Here is a 13,462-nt window from a genome sequence, read left to right as displayed (position 1 = left end):
TGTGTAATTTTCATCATAACTTTATGATGAACTGAATTAACATACCAACTAACGTGTTATCCATTCCAAATTCCAATTTGGCACTGCATTTCCTAGAACCCCCTTCAACCTGCATCTTTCGGTTAATCTGCAGAATATGAGGATCATGGCCTGTTAACTGGATTATTGTCTCTCTGCTTTTCCACTGACCCTGAACTGACTGATTGGATAAACTCTTTCGCTCACTCACTCACTTAGCCTAATTCAACAAAAATGAAGTAAAAGTACTCTTCTGCTGCAAAACGATCAGCTCGTGGCATTGATTATTTGTAAATCAATATCCATTTGTAGGTGTCCAAGTGAACACTAATGAAGTGACATGGGATTATTCTTGCTTGTAAAAAAATCTCTTTTGTGTGACTGTCATTTGGATGTCATTATGCTCTGTTTATTTAAAGTTGACTGGTGTACTATTTTCCGAATTATGAACACGGAATTTGTATTGGTTATTTTGAAAAGGGGTCGGTATTAGTTATAGCCACACGGTGGAGACAAAGCACAACTTTTGATTGTTTTCTTGAGGAGGGGAAACCCACAGTGGGCGATAGTTTATTGTGCACGATTTGTTTTAATGACTGAAAAAAGATGTTTTATGGCGTGAACAAAATAAAGAAGCGAGAAATTTATTAGTTTGGGATGTGCAAGCACCCAATAAAGTGCCCCGTCTGTCTGTCCAATGTTGTGATTTAAAAAAAAAATCGAGTTAAACCGGTTCCAGAAGGTTGCTGGTATCCCCATGTGATGACTGAAACCAAAACTCACAAAACCAAAATTCACAAACTAAAGTTATAATAAAAGTTATATAGGAATAATAAAAAAACGTGTTTGATTGCAGTCAAAAGGGGGAAAAAAAATCTGCACCTGTCCAGGTAAGTGGCGTCACCTCTTTCTCCTTGGTGATGTCATGAACCAGGAAGAAGGCTCTATTGTCGCTTGCTCTTCCCCCCCCCCCCCCCCCCCCCCGGTTTTATTTCCGCAGTACATTTCTTGTCCATTTCCACGCCATGGGGAGCGCCTGCGCTCGCTTCGCCGAGGACCACCGGCCGGGGCTGAACTTTGCTCTTCTGGTGGTCGCCTACGCCGTTTACCTGCTGGTCGGCGCCGGCATCTTCTCCGCCGTGGAGTTGCCTTACGAGGTCCAACTCCGCGATCAGCTGGAGGCGAGTCGCCGCGACTTCCTGGCCAACAATACGTGCGTGTCGGATGACAGTCTCCGCCGGCTCCTGGCGCAAGCACTGGAGGCAAACAACTACGGAGTGTCGGTTCTGGGCAAAAGCAGCAGCCGTCGCAACTGGGACTTTATGTCCTCGCTTTTCTTCACCAGCACTGTGCTGACCACCACGGGTGAGAGACTCAAAGGGGGAGGGGGACTCTCATGGACACAAAACGGCCAGAGCCATCAGAGGCTATTAAATAGTCATTTATCTTAACTCGTTCACTGCCAGAAGAAGTGCAAAAATGTGTCCATTCCAGTGCCAGGGTTTTTGTCATTTTCACTCAAATTGCAGGACCCTTAGAATATTGAATTTTAGGACTACATAAACATTCAATACAGAGTAAGAAAAATTAGACTCTCTTCTTTCATCAGAAAAAAAGAGTTAATTCCTAAATCATATGGGTCTGGAGTTATATGAGCTTGAAATGAGGGCAGCTGTCCAAAATAAAATGCAATACTGTACGAACTACGTAATTCGGAAATGACACTCGATGTCATATTTTCAATTCCCGCAAAAATTCATGAATGTCAGTGAATGAGTTAAATAGTGATTTATCTTTAAAAAAGTCTAACGATGAAGGTAATTTAAATAATAATACTACATTTTATTTGTAAGCGCCTTTCAAAACTCAAAGTTATGAAACTTCAAAGTTATGAAAGGAAGAGGAAAGGAAAGAAAGAAGTAGAAAAACAAAATACAAAACACAAGAGCTGCTGGAAAGGCAGCCACTCCATCTTGAAGTCAAAAGAACAAAAAAAAGTGACATAAATAATATAACAACACAAAGACACAGAGTCATTCATTCTTCAGCACTTGCTGTACCCTCTTTGTGACACGAAGCAGTTCTAGATGAAAAAGGAGAGGATCAAAGCCTCCTTCTCAGCAGTGGATCACAGACGTCATGGTGGAATGTGCACGTCTACTACAAGCTAAATGTTGAAAGCAAACACGAAGCGATAGCATCCACTGACGAAAACAGATTGTCTCACATCTCGTGTATCTCCAAATACTATAAAATACTCAAAAATATTTGACCAATGATTAGGGGTCCATTTTGAGCCAGGAAAGAAAAATGGCGGAGTTGAAGATGATCAATTCATACAATGACATTTTTGGTGTCACGCCTTATGAGAAAAGCCGTTGGTATATTGCCATTTGAGCATGGGCGTGTTACCTTTTTCTCTTCTTTTTTGACAAAGAAACACGTTTTTTGAGACAAAGACACTCGCAAAGCGCAACGTGCTGTCTTTCAAATGATCTCCAAGTCAATGAAAGGTCAAAGCCGTTTTCTTGAATGCTTCTCTGGTGTGACGTGTGACATATCTCAGCAATTAACCACACAAGTTCCTTTCAACTCATTCGCACTCATTTGTGTCTAGGTTACGGCCACACGGTTCCTCTGTCGGACGAAGGGAAGGCCTTCTGCATCATCTACTCAGTGGTGGGAATCCCCTTGACCCTCTTCTTCCTGTCCGCCGTGGTGCAGAGGATCATGGTGGTGGTCACCCACCGTCCCCTCGCCCACTTCCCTCGCCGCTGGGCCGTGTCCAAAGCCAAATTCGCCGCCGCCCACGCCGCCGTTCTCTCCGCGGCGGTGGCCATCGTGGTCCTCATCATCCCGGCGTGGATCTTCTTCACCGTGGAACCGGAGTGGAATTTTCTGGAGTCGCTTTACTTCTGTTTCATCTCCTTGACCACCATCGGGCTCGGAGATTACGTTCCGGGAGAGACTCACAGTACGGAGGACAACCCTAACCGGCAGCTCTACAAGCTGGTCATCACTTGTAAGGCCTTGCGTGAACAAAAACGTCTTTTTGGGGGCTGTTTTGGTGCATTTTGTCAGGTCAAAGGTCAATTTCTGTGCATTTCAGTATACCTACTGATGGGTCTGGTATGCATTCTGGTGCTGATGGAGACGTGTGTGGAGCTGCCGCAGATGAGGCGACTACGCCAGCGCTTCTACCGGGACGACCTTCGCGAGCTGGACGCCGAGACGGCTAACATCATCGAGCGGGAACACGTCGCCGAGGCATCCGAAAGCGTCATCCCGTCTATTTCGCAGCACGCCGACGCCGCGCGGGACGGTGGCAGACCGTACGTGCGGGCGCCCAGTGTCAACGGGACAATCCACTAGCGCCATATGGAAAATGGTCAGCTGCTGCGTAGTGGGCGGAGTCGATGAGAGACCGGCGGAAGTTGATTTTTTTTTGTTGGCGCGGATTCATGGCGATGTGGTCTTATGACGTGGGAATGGACGGTTGGTTTAAGCTAGCAGGCTAAGGAAATGCTTTTCCCAAATCTGATAAAGTGTTGGAAAAGTACTGTGATTCACACATCCCCCGCCCCAGAATTTTCCCTCCTGATAAGAGCTCGGGCGTGAATGCCAAGGAAGGGCTGCTAAGTTTCCACTTCCTGTCAAAATGGGGGTCGACTGCAAGTGCGCTAAGACACTACCTGCACGTTGTAGCCTGACGTCACTTCATTTAACCGTCAAAAATGTGACCGAGTGTTACTCCATCGCCAGCACACCTCTGTTACGAAACATTGCGCATGAGTTACTGAAAAGCAAAGCGAGAATAATAATAATAATAATAAAAAATGCAGACTTACTATGTCACGGTGTTAACGCCTCTACTTTAGTCAGAAAAAAAGTGCAAGATCTTTTCCTGAAAAATGTCACTTATCAAAACAAAAGATTCCAATCACTGAAGTCAGTTTTACAGCCAAGTTTGTAGAAGAGGTAGTCAGTAAAAATTGGAACGTCAATACAAAACTGACATTTTTGCAAAGAAAGGCGTTTTTCTTTGCAATCGTTTTTCGTGTGCAATATAAATGTGGCCACAAGACGGCGACATTTCTACGCTTTCAACGAGGTAATGCAGAACAATCGATGCATATCCAGATCCTTCAAAAATAACCCTTTGTTTTGTTTACCACAAAAAAAAACTAGTTTACGAAATGAAATTGAGCGCGCCCTTGAAGTTATTAACTTTTGTATCCTGTACAACTCACTAAACCCGCTCAAAACATAGCCAGATATGCCGTTTTGTGCATTACATGTAAAATAATCATTAAAATACTTTTTTAGCAATCAATGTGTGGATAAACAACAGGCTATTTAATTTGTACAGCCATATATTAACATATAAGTTCATGTGTAGTCCTTTTAAGCGCTTTTGGTTATACGATGTGCGTCCGCTTGAAGCAGCTCGGCCTGACAGCGTGCATGATGAACAAGAGGAGAATCACTAGTAAGATGATGACCACAGTGACAATGACCACGTAGCCGGCGTGGGGCAGCGGCGGTTTGTCCGGAGCCTCAGCTGGAATCATGTTGGTCAGGTTGAGCATGTAGCCTAAAGTCCAGCCCGCGTCGCTTCCTTTGATCTGGGAAGCAGACGGTGCCTCAGTGAGCTCGTTAGCATGTTTTTTAAAATGCTCTCTTAATTCTTTATTTTTTTTACCCCACTAAAGTCAACAAACATTTTATCCTGAGGCACAAAATCGGGGCGCTGTTGCAAAAATGGAGATTGGACATTTTTTGGTTATTTTGGGCTGGGATACATTTTATCCAACAGGAGACTATGGGCATCACGATAATGGAATGAATGGGGCAGAAAAAAATTACATTGTGGTGTGTGATTCTGGATTCATACGTGATATATTTTCTTCAAGGGTACTGCAAGAAAATTTAGCATTACAGCCATTTGGAGATTGTGGCATAGGGTAAAGTAGTAATAAGTAAAGGAATGTCACAGTTGGAACATTTTTGACCTGTGACGAGACAAAGAGCAGCAGGAAGCTCGCACTGACTAAAAGGTAAAGCTGTATTTGCAGGGAAGAGACATTTTTATCCAAGAGGAGAATAAGGGCAACGTACCTTGTGTATGAATTTGATGTTGGAGTAGGTTTCAGAAGTGAAGTTGTATCCATCCGTCAGCAGCGTGAGTAAGTAGGTACCGGTAAAGCAGTACTCCATCAAATACTTCAATTTGATGCTTGGATTCTGCAGCTTCACCTGTGTGTAAAAATGTGTGTTTACACAAAATACATACACACTTATATACGAACACAGACAGTTTATATGGTATCTTTCTAACCTGCGGCCAGGGTGTGGCGCAAAAATGTGCTACCCTTTCCTTGACCGTGTCCAGAGGGATGGACGTGTCGGTGAGGTTGAAGAAGTTCATGGAGTAGTAGTAAGCTGAGAATGCCTACCGACACACGCAAGACACCGGCAGAATATCAAAAATGAGATGCACTGCGATAATGACCCTGTACTAAATTTTTAGCATGTTTGCTAACATCTCTGCAAAAAAAATAATACATCAAAGAGACGTAAAAAAATGGATAAAATGGATGTCAACTGTGCTCTGGGGCTGCTTTGTATCCTCAGGACCTAGACAGTGTTAAATAACATGCTAACGATTCCCAATAAATTTCACAGGCAAATTTAAAACCATTTGTCAGCCAAATAAAACTCACATGGAACATTTTGTAGATTTCTAGCAGTTTTTCTATTGCCGTTTACAAATTTTCTGCTTGTCTGCAACGCTTGCTTACCCCAAAAATCCCCTGCACGGGCGGCTGGTAGACCCCGTTGAAGGAGCACTGGCTATATTTGCAATGGCTGGTGTTGAAGAGGGTCCGGACTACGTCCTGACATTGTTGGAAGTTTCCTATTCCCGTATGCTGGAAAAACGCGGGTGCTCCCTGAGGCTTCCTGTCCGACACGCAGGGGCTATCATAAAGCTTTGAGTACTCTTTGGTTTCGAAGTATTCAGGGTGGTAGCACGGGTCCTTTATGGCTGAGGGACCTGCCTGGGGGAGAACGAGGAAAACAATGGAAACGGGAAAAGAAAAATCACCTTCATGAAAGATAAAACAAAATAAATCAGGAGCTGAAAGGGCGTCTACCTGCGTTTGGTACGCCAGGGCCATTTTGAGGGCCTGATCCTTCCCGTAACACAGGAAGCTATGCGTGTAAAGGTTGTAGTCGTTTCCGTATAGCCGGAAGGTCACCGAGTTGCCCGGCGACTCGGTGCCGTCAAACATTTTGGACACAAAGCTGATCTGAGTGGACGCCCCGCCGAGATCCAGGGCCCCTGTTGTCTTCAGGCCCTGCCGTGGTTCACACACAGAAGGATCAAAGCCAGATCTAGTTTTTTTTTCTATTCGTTTTTCGCTACAAAAACTAACTGGACTTGCGTCAGAACCTGTTTAAGCCGGTCGTCCAAGTAGTTGACTGTGACCCATCCGAAGGCGCCCTCTTCCTGGCCGCTGAGGATCCTGGCGCCCTGGTAGGAGAACGGGAAGGTCTGCAGGGTCTCCGACACGGCCCGGAATACCTCGTCAGATGCCGAGCTGTTTTGAATTCTACACGGAAACAAGCTATGGCATTAGCTTGCATCCTTAGGTGGCAATGAGCTAGCTTAAAGCTAACACATACACCGCAAAAATTGATAACGAAACGAGCATAGGTGCTACTGTACTTCCTGTACCACTCAACTTCCATTTACCCTAAAGTGGTAGCAACATAAGTAGACACGCAATATAAAGATACTCAGTGGTATATCTTCTTTATCCTCTCGAGAAACATAGCTTTTTATTACAACAGCCCACATTCTGCTTTTCTTTTTTAGATCGACATGCAGTATGTCTATACATAATACTGCCCCCTGGTGGTTCAGGTGCCCACACACTTTTTTTCTCTCCATCTATTCAATGATGTCTACAGTGTAGCTTTTTTTTGAAGCAAAATGGACATTCCTTACTCGAGCAATCTCATCCCGGCGGTGGCTCCCAAGTATAGGGGTGTCTGGGCGTGACGCTTCTGGGGAATTTGTACCTCGGCCTCCCGCATGCACTCCCTCAAGGCCTGGCCGGCCTTCCACGGCTTCCCTGCATAACTGGAAATACCCAAACCTACCCCAAAAAAGTTTTCGTTTTAGTTCGCCAAGTTCAATCATTGCACTGGTAGAACCACTCTGGTATGCTAGTCATTTTTTTTTACTTTAAAATTGACCGGAATTACCAATGGGGCGGCTATAAATAAATAGAATTAGCCTAACGAGTGCCTCGGCGTACCCTTGACATCGCACGAGTGTTTCTGCTCGGCACGCCCAGTGTCGTTGTCCTTCTCGGCGGGCCATTGGTAAATGAAGAGAGTCGTGTGCGATGAACCGGCGTCTAGTACGATCCCGTACTGTTTGAGGAAAAAAAAAAACAGGGGGTGGGTAGGTGGGGGTTTGCAGTGATACTTTGAAGCGTGACAAATGATTCATTGAGCGTTTGCAGACATGCAGTTAAACAGTTTAGTGCAACTGGAAGTGTTTACTTTAACGGCTTTGGAGTTGCTCATGAAGACCAGATGTGATTGTCAAGCCATGACATCATCAGCCGTTAGCGCTTTGTCTCTCTCTTTCTCTTTTTTTATTTTTGTTTTTACATGCAAATTAATAGTCTGAAGTTGTTTTTGCAAGTAAACCAGACACTCTCCTTAGCAACCTGATAGCCAGGTGATTCACTCGCCAGAAAAAGGACAGGAAGTGAAGGGTATTAACGGACACGCGCTGATTTTTTTTTCAAGTTGAAGAGGATACCATGCGTTCAACAAAATATTTCACCCTGTATGAACTATTCATCTTACCTTGTACTTTTGTGGCAGAGGAGTGTTCTGCAGCACCAAGACGACCACCAGGGCGACCACGGCGACCACGGCAATCACCCCCACAATCACCACCCCGGACTTGTGCCACGGGTTCTTCTCTTTCATGTCTGTGGGTGGGGTTAGTAGTGGGATTAATCACCAGACGGGTAGAAAGCAAAGGTCAGAGGGTAAAGACGGTTAGCATTAACACTAGCACTAAAGCAGCTTGCGCGCAGATGCGCCTGCTTGTGCGTTGAAATTTTGGGAGTTGAGGCACCATACAGAGCAAGAAGACAGACAAAACTGCACTCAAGTGATTATTTCGAGATGTGCATCGCCTTCATAAGAATTTGACAGGATTTAATTTAGGGGGTTGCGCCACTGAGAGCGTTTGAAGTGAAGCCATGTATACGAAATCCCACCATTTTTTTTACATATTATATAATGCAGTATTATATTTCAATTATGGGATTTTTGCTTTGAACAAACCAAATTATTTATTTTTTGGGGTCCCGAATAAATGCCAGTACATTCTTAAGCGAGGATGTTCAGTTGACGGATGGTTGTTAAACATGAACAGAAAAGGGTTACGCCTGCTCTATTTCTTTACTATCCCAAGAAACCGGGCGGATTTCCTCGTCTTTCTCGTGTGTTTAGGGCTTTCCGACTGTTTACTGATGGGGAAAATACACACTTAAATACGTATCGAAGGCGGCGTGCTGTTTGCGCAAGGTGGGAAAGAAATAAGAAAAGGAGAAAGTGTCGCGTCCTTACCTGCGTTGTCGACTCCAGTTGAGTGAAAGAAAAGCGAAAGAAACGCAAAGAAGAGCCCTCCACCATGACAAGTGGCCAATTTATGTGTGTGTGTGAGTTTGGAATGAACAACTCGGCGCCTTCCTCGAGGTTTCCATGGCGACACTTTCACCCCCCAGCCAACCAATAAGAGCGGCCGTGTAGGCGCGGAGGAAGCGGGGGACTCCCCTGTTTGGCTCTTGTTGAGCACCCAGATGATGTCATCACTGTGACGGATCGGGATCCCCTGCCTGTGTCTTTGTGTGTGTGTGTGTGTGTGTGTGTGTGTGTGTGTGTGTGACTGGCCTGCAAAATTGATGGAACCATTAACTAAAGCGCTCTTTTATTTTTCCCTATATTTTTTTTTTCGTGCCAGCCCCCCCTCCAGCACATCCAGGATGCATTTAAAAAAGGGCGGGTGCAAAAAAAAAAAAGATGTTAACTCATTCACTGCCAAAAAATGTGTCCACTCCAGTGCCAGGGTTTTTATCATTGTCACTCGAATTCCAGGACCCACAAAATATTGAATTTTAGGACTACATAAACATTCAATTCAGCATAGGAAACCTTGGTTGACTCTGTTATTTCATCAGAAAAAATAGTTAATTAAATGGGTCTGTAGTTATATGAGCTTGAAATAAGGATGGCTGCCAAAAATACAATGCGATACATACATATTGGTTTATATAGTGCATTAACAACAGCTACAGCGAGAACAGAGTGCTAACATGGAAAAAAGGGAAATGCTGCCCCCTTGTGGAAGGGGAAAACATTGTTAGAGGTCTGACCAGCGCTTTATCGCCACCCACGCATGCAAAAAAAAAACAAAACCGAAGCTAATTAGAGAATGGAGCTCTATGTCATATTTTCAATTCTTGAATAAATTCATAAATGGCAGCAAGAGCGAATCTTCCTATTTGGATGATCGGTAATGTACAAAAGTCATTTATTATTCATGAATATTGCATAATGCATTTCAACTCAATGTACGGAGATCATTTTCGATAAAATCTGGAAACAATGTTAACATAAGATCTATATTTTAGCATATCTGTCCTTTTGTTATGTGCGTTTGCATTCATCACCAGTTTTATAGTGTGGGAGTGATGCTTGCTGCTCGGAATTGGCGTCATGTGACCTTGTTGAAACTAACTTTGTTTAACATTTTTTTTTCAAGGGATGGCGGTGGTGGGAATAAAAACATAACTACATCAAAATGTGTCTATTTTGAATATATCCAATTCGGACGTAAGAGGAAGTTTGACATTGACAAGAAGGAAAAAAGAAAGAGGAAGCGAGAAGAGCCAGAGTGTCACAACAACTTTCCTCTGCAACAATAAAAAAAAAAATACCTTGTGAAGCTAACATTAAAGAAAATGATATATAAGCCAATGTGCAAAAACAATAATAAAAAATAACAATGAAAAAAAGATTTATGCGCACACTTATAAGAGCGCCACTGCCATCTACTGCGCTGAGTGTGCAGTTGCACTTCTCGAACACCCCAAAAAAAAAGTTCCCTCGGGTGTCAGCATTTCTGAACGACTGATGCTAAATCGGCATATATATATATATATATATATATATATATTTTTTATAGAAAATATGACACCCCTGCCCACCTCCATCACATAGCATGTACAAAATAACACGTTGGCCGCTAACACACAAGCACAAAAACACCCGAAACGGTGATACAATTAATTATCTCATTGAATTGACACAAGCTGCTCATTAACTATAACATGCACAAACACACACACACACACAGTCTCATGCACACACACACCTGTTTGCACACAGACCTACTTGTGTGTGCGTGTGTGATGCTTGTGTTATCAGCGCACTCACCCCTTTGTGCAGACATCTCAGCAGCGGCACAATTGTACGTCTATGCCCTTCTCTTTCTCTTTTAAAGCTACTCTCTCTCTCTCTCTCTCTCTCTCTCTCTCTCTGACTTCCTCTTCCTCTCTCTCACTGTCTTTCTCTCACACACACACCACACACACACACACACACACACACACACACTCATACGCACTTGCTGCTCAAACCCCCTCCCCTCCTTCTTCCTCAGACTCACCCTCCACCTTTATCACCACCTTCATTTCCTTAACTTTCCGACAAACACACATTCACACACTAGTACACATTTTTGCAACATAGTGGGGACTAGGTGTGTGAAAGATTTGCCCCGTGGGAACCCAATTTCAAACATGACAAAAATCTATTTATGAAACTCATAAAAATGTGATTTTAGGACATTTTTTTTTGCAGAGGCTATAATTGCGATGACATGGCTAGTTATGGAGCATCTTTTGCTAATGCTAATGCTGATCTCACAATTTGGAGTACAGTTGTAGATGTGGATTCAGTTCGCTGGTGGTTCGTTCCAATTCAAATGAGTTCGAAACACACACACACATACACAAACACAGACACAAACATACAAACACACACAATGCCTTTCAGTGCCTTGGTACACACACACACACACACACACACACACACACACACACACACACACACACACACACACACACACACACACACACACACACACACACACACGCACACGCACACACACAGTGATAACAAAACCTGGATAGCGAACGGCGGCCATTGAAAATGTAAGTGGGAGACAGGGTGGGCGCAGGGGGGGTTGTTACGTAACTAAATTCCAGTGCAATGGGTAAACCTTGAGTCCACGGCCATATCAAAGTCCGCGGGAACTCAAGGGAGTGTGTGTGTGTGTGTGTGTGTTGTTCCAGGTTTGTTTGTGCATGAATACAATGGTGGGGCAGTGCCATAGCTAATTAGTAAATGGAAATTTTAGGGTACACCGGGAGAGCAAATTGTCAATTTCTCCCTCCGTCAACGCAATCGATGCAGTCGTACTTTTGATGACGTTTGGCCGGTTTAGCCCAAACTCAACAAAGAGAGAACATTTGGGATTCATTTTTTTTTGTGAGCCACGGACTAGACAAATTTCCCTTGAGGCGTTTTACATAATTTGTTTTCCCCCCATTGACAATCCAAATATTTGAGGGAGGGTTTGATGGCGTTATAATGTCAAAGCGATCTTACCGCTGCGTGCGCACCCGCCAAAAATTTGCAATATGGTACAAATGGGAGCGGCTGTTTTCTGCAAAGACTTGACGGCTTCACTGGTTGCAAGGCAGATTTAATGAGTGACACCTTTAACTCAAAATTCTGAAAAAAAAAGGGATTTTTTTAGCGACGTTCAAAAGAAATAAAATCAAGCTAAATATGTTTAAAAGCAAACACGAAGCTGCAGCCTCCATTGACGAAAAGAGATTGTCTCGTAGATCCTCTTAAATTCCAAGCCGCGACACATCCACATATGCATCTGATGCTTTTTTTTCGTCGGGCTCCTCAAGCCAGGGATTCATCCAGCTGCAGACTGTCCAACAGGACCGACCGTTTCGCCTACTCTGCCGCCATCTTGGACTTCTTAACATCCAAGTATCAGTTAACAACGTGAATCACGCATCAAATATTAATATCACATTACAAGGTACTTATCTTTGCACTAAAAGCAAAAAAATGTAATTAGAGAACAGATCATATGTATTTAGCGGCCGAGCGGATTGCTATTGATAGCTCTCACACTTCTGGGAAGACTTTCTGTAAGAAATCGTGACGGGACTTCCAGAAAATTAGCTAACGATTTAGTTCGCAGCTAACTATATCTTGAAGGTGGCAAAATGCGTTGAAGTTCATCAGGGTTCGTTCAAGATCGCAGATGTTCGCCAAACGCTCGCAGAGACTTTTTTTTTCTCCCTTCGCCGCAAGAACATTTTAAACATGTTGAAAATTCCCTTCCAGCAAGAAAAATCTGCAAGCGACTGGAAAGCATTTGCGACCATGAACAAATGAACCCCCCCCCCCCCCCCCGCACTCCGTCCCCCCGTCTCGTCTTTAAGGAGATGTCAGTGTTGTCAACGGAAAGTCCATGAGCGTAGCGAACGGAAAAAAAGTTGGAAATAGAAGATCAAGCGACAACAAGGGGGTTAATCCATAATTCATACGACCTCCAGATACGCGGCTGACCTTCAGTCGGGGCGGGGGCGGGTTACCGTGGCGATGGGGACCCTGAGGAAGCATTATGAGGAGTCCACAAAGAAGCTTTTTCGCTGGTAAGAAACAGGATCGTTGGACATTTATTCGGGAAATGAAAAGCGCCATTCCCGAATTTGTTTGGGTGCCGATAAAGTACTGACAATGTTTTTTTTTCCTTCCACTAGGGGGCAGCAGCTCCCCTTTTCCCATATTAGTGCTTTGTTCCAGCTTCAGCTGTTGTTAAACGCTATGTGTATAAATGCTGCCCTCAACTGGTTTCAAATATAAACAACCAAAACCAAAAGTTTCACTGCTGATTTATCTCATAAGTAAATAGATCATTTAAAAAATCAACAGAAGAAATTCAATTCAAATCCCCACCACAAATTAAATACATATTTAACTGAACAAACATTAAAGTAATTAAAAAACCTATATTGTAAAGAGTGATTTAATCAAATTAATTTAAAAAAATTAACGATAACAACCTTGCCGGTTGACTAAAATACTGTCAGTAAAAATACAGAAATGAAACTTAAAAATGTGTAAATTGTAATAAAATCAGAAATATAATATATATAATATCCACAGCTGAAAAGGATGCTTTGATCCTCTCCTCTTTCATCTAGAACTGCTTCATGTCACAAAGAGGGGACAGCAAATGCTGAAGAATGAATGACTC

At 43.5% G+C, this 13,462-nt stretch overlaps 2 protein-coding genes across 3 annotated transcripts; one reads left to right on the top strand and one right to left on the bottom strand.

Annotated features, from left to right (window-relative positions):
* Nucleotides 1-1,018: 1,018 nt before the first annotated feature.
* Nucleotides 1,019-3,870, top strand: LOC148887660 (potassium channel subfamily K member 1-like). The gene is made up of 3 exons (XM_089015779.1): nt 1,019-1,383; nt 2,636-3,040; nt 3,128-3,870. The coding sequence occupies exons 1-3, from the start codon at nt 1,044-1,046 to the stop codon at nt 3,388-3,390; spliced, it is 1,008 nt and encodes a 335-aa protein (XP_088871905.1). The 5' UTR covers nt 1,019-1,043; the 3' UTR covers nt 3,391-3,870.
* A 3-nt stretch (nt 3,871-3,873) lies between these two features.
* entpd1 (ectonucleoside triphosphate diphosphohydrolase 1) lies at nt 3,874-10,685 on the bottom strand. Of its 2 annotated transcripts, none has more exons than XM_089015777.1 (10): nt 10,549-10,685; nt 7,906-8,033; nt 7,344-7,461; nt 7,031-7,181; nt 6,473-6,632; nt 6,174-6,377; nt 5,820-6,077; nt 5,357-5,470; nt 5,137-5,274; nt 3,874-4,643 (listed from the first exon to the last, which is right to left on the bottom strand). In XM_089015777.1, exons 1-10 carry the CDS (start codon nt 10,562-10,564, stop codon nt 4,437-4,439), a joined length of 1,494 nt encoding a protein of 497 aa, XP_088871903.1. In that variant the 5' UTR covers nt 10,565-10,685; the 3' UTR covers nt 3,874-4,436. The 2 variants fall into 2 exon arrangements, with proteins under 2 accessions (XP_088871903.1, XP_088871904.1); XM_089015778.1 differs by lacking the exon at nt 10,549-10,685 and adding an exon at nt 8,680-8,785.
* Nucleotides 10,686-13,462: the final 2,777 nt, after the last annotated feature.

Source organism: Hippocampus bargibanti, linkage group LG15 (assembly GCF_051943395.1).
Source record: "Hippocampus bargibanti isolate YZ-2025 linkage group LG15, ASM5194339v1, whole genome shotgun sequence".
Classification (NCBI taxonomy): Eukaryota; Metazoa; Chordata; class Actinopteri; order Syngnathiformes; family Syngnathidae; genus Hippocampus; species Hippocampus bargibanti.
This window is presented reverse-complemented; position numbering and strand designations above follow the sequence as displayed.

Excerpts from the sequence above, each read along its gene's own strand:
- LOC148887660 (XM_089015779.1), top strand. The coding sequence starts at position 1,044 with ATGGGGAGCGCCTGCGCTCGCTTCGCCGAGGACCACCGGCCGGGGCTG. Across the intron at positions 1,384-2,635 it reads CACTGTGCTGACCACCACGG|GTTACGGCCACACGGTTCCT; the intron begins GTGAGAGACTCA and ends ATTTGTGTCTAG. Across the intron at positions 3,041-3,127 it reads CTACAAGCTGGTCATCACTT|TATACCTACTGATGGGTCTG; the intron begins GTAAGGCCTTGC and ends TGTGCATTTCAG.
- entpd1 (XM_089015777.1), bottom strand. Across the intron at positions 7,182-7,343 it reads ACACTCGTGCGATGTCAAGG|GTTTGGGTATTTCCAGTTAT; the intron begins GTACGCCGAGGC and ends TTTTTGGGGTAG. Across the intron at positions 5,471-5,819 it reads CCGTGCAGGGGATTTTTGGG|GCATTCTCAGCTTACTACTA; the intron begins GTAAGCAAGCGT and ends GTGTGTCGGTAG.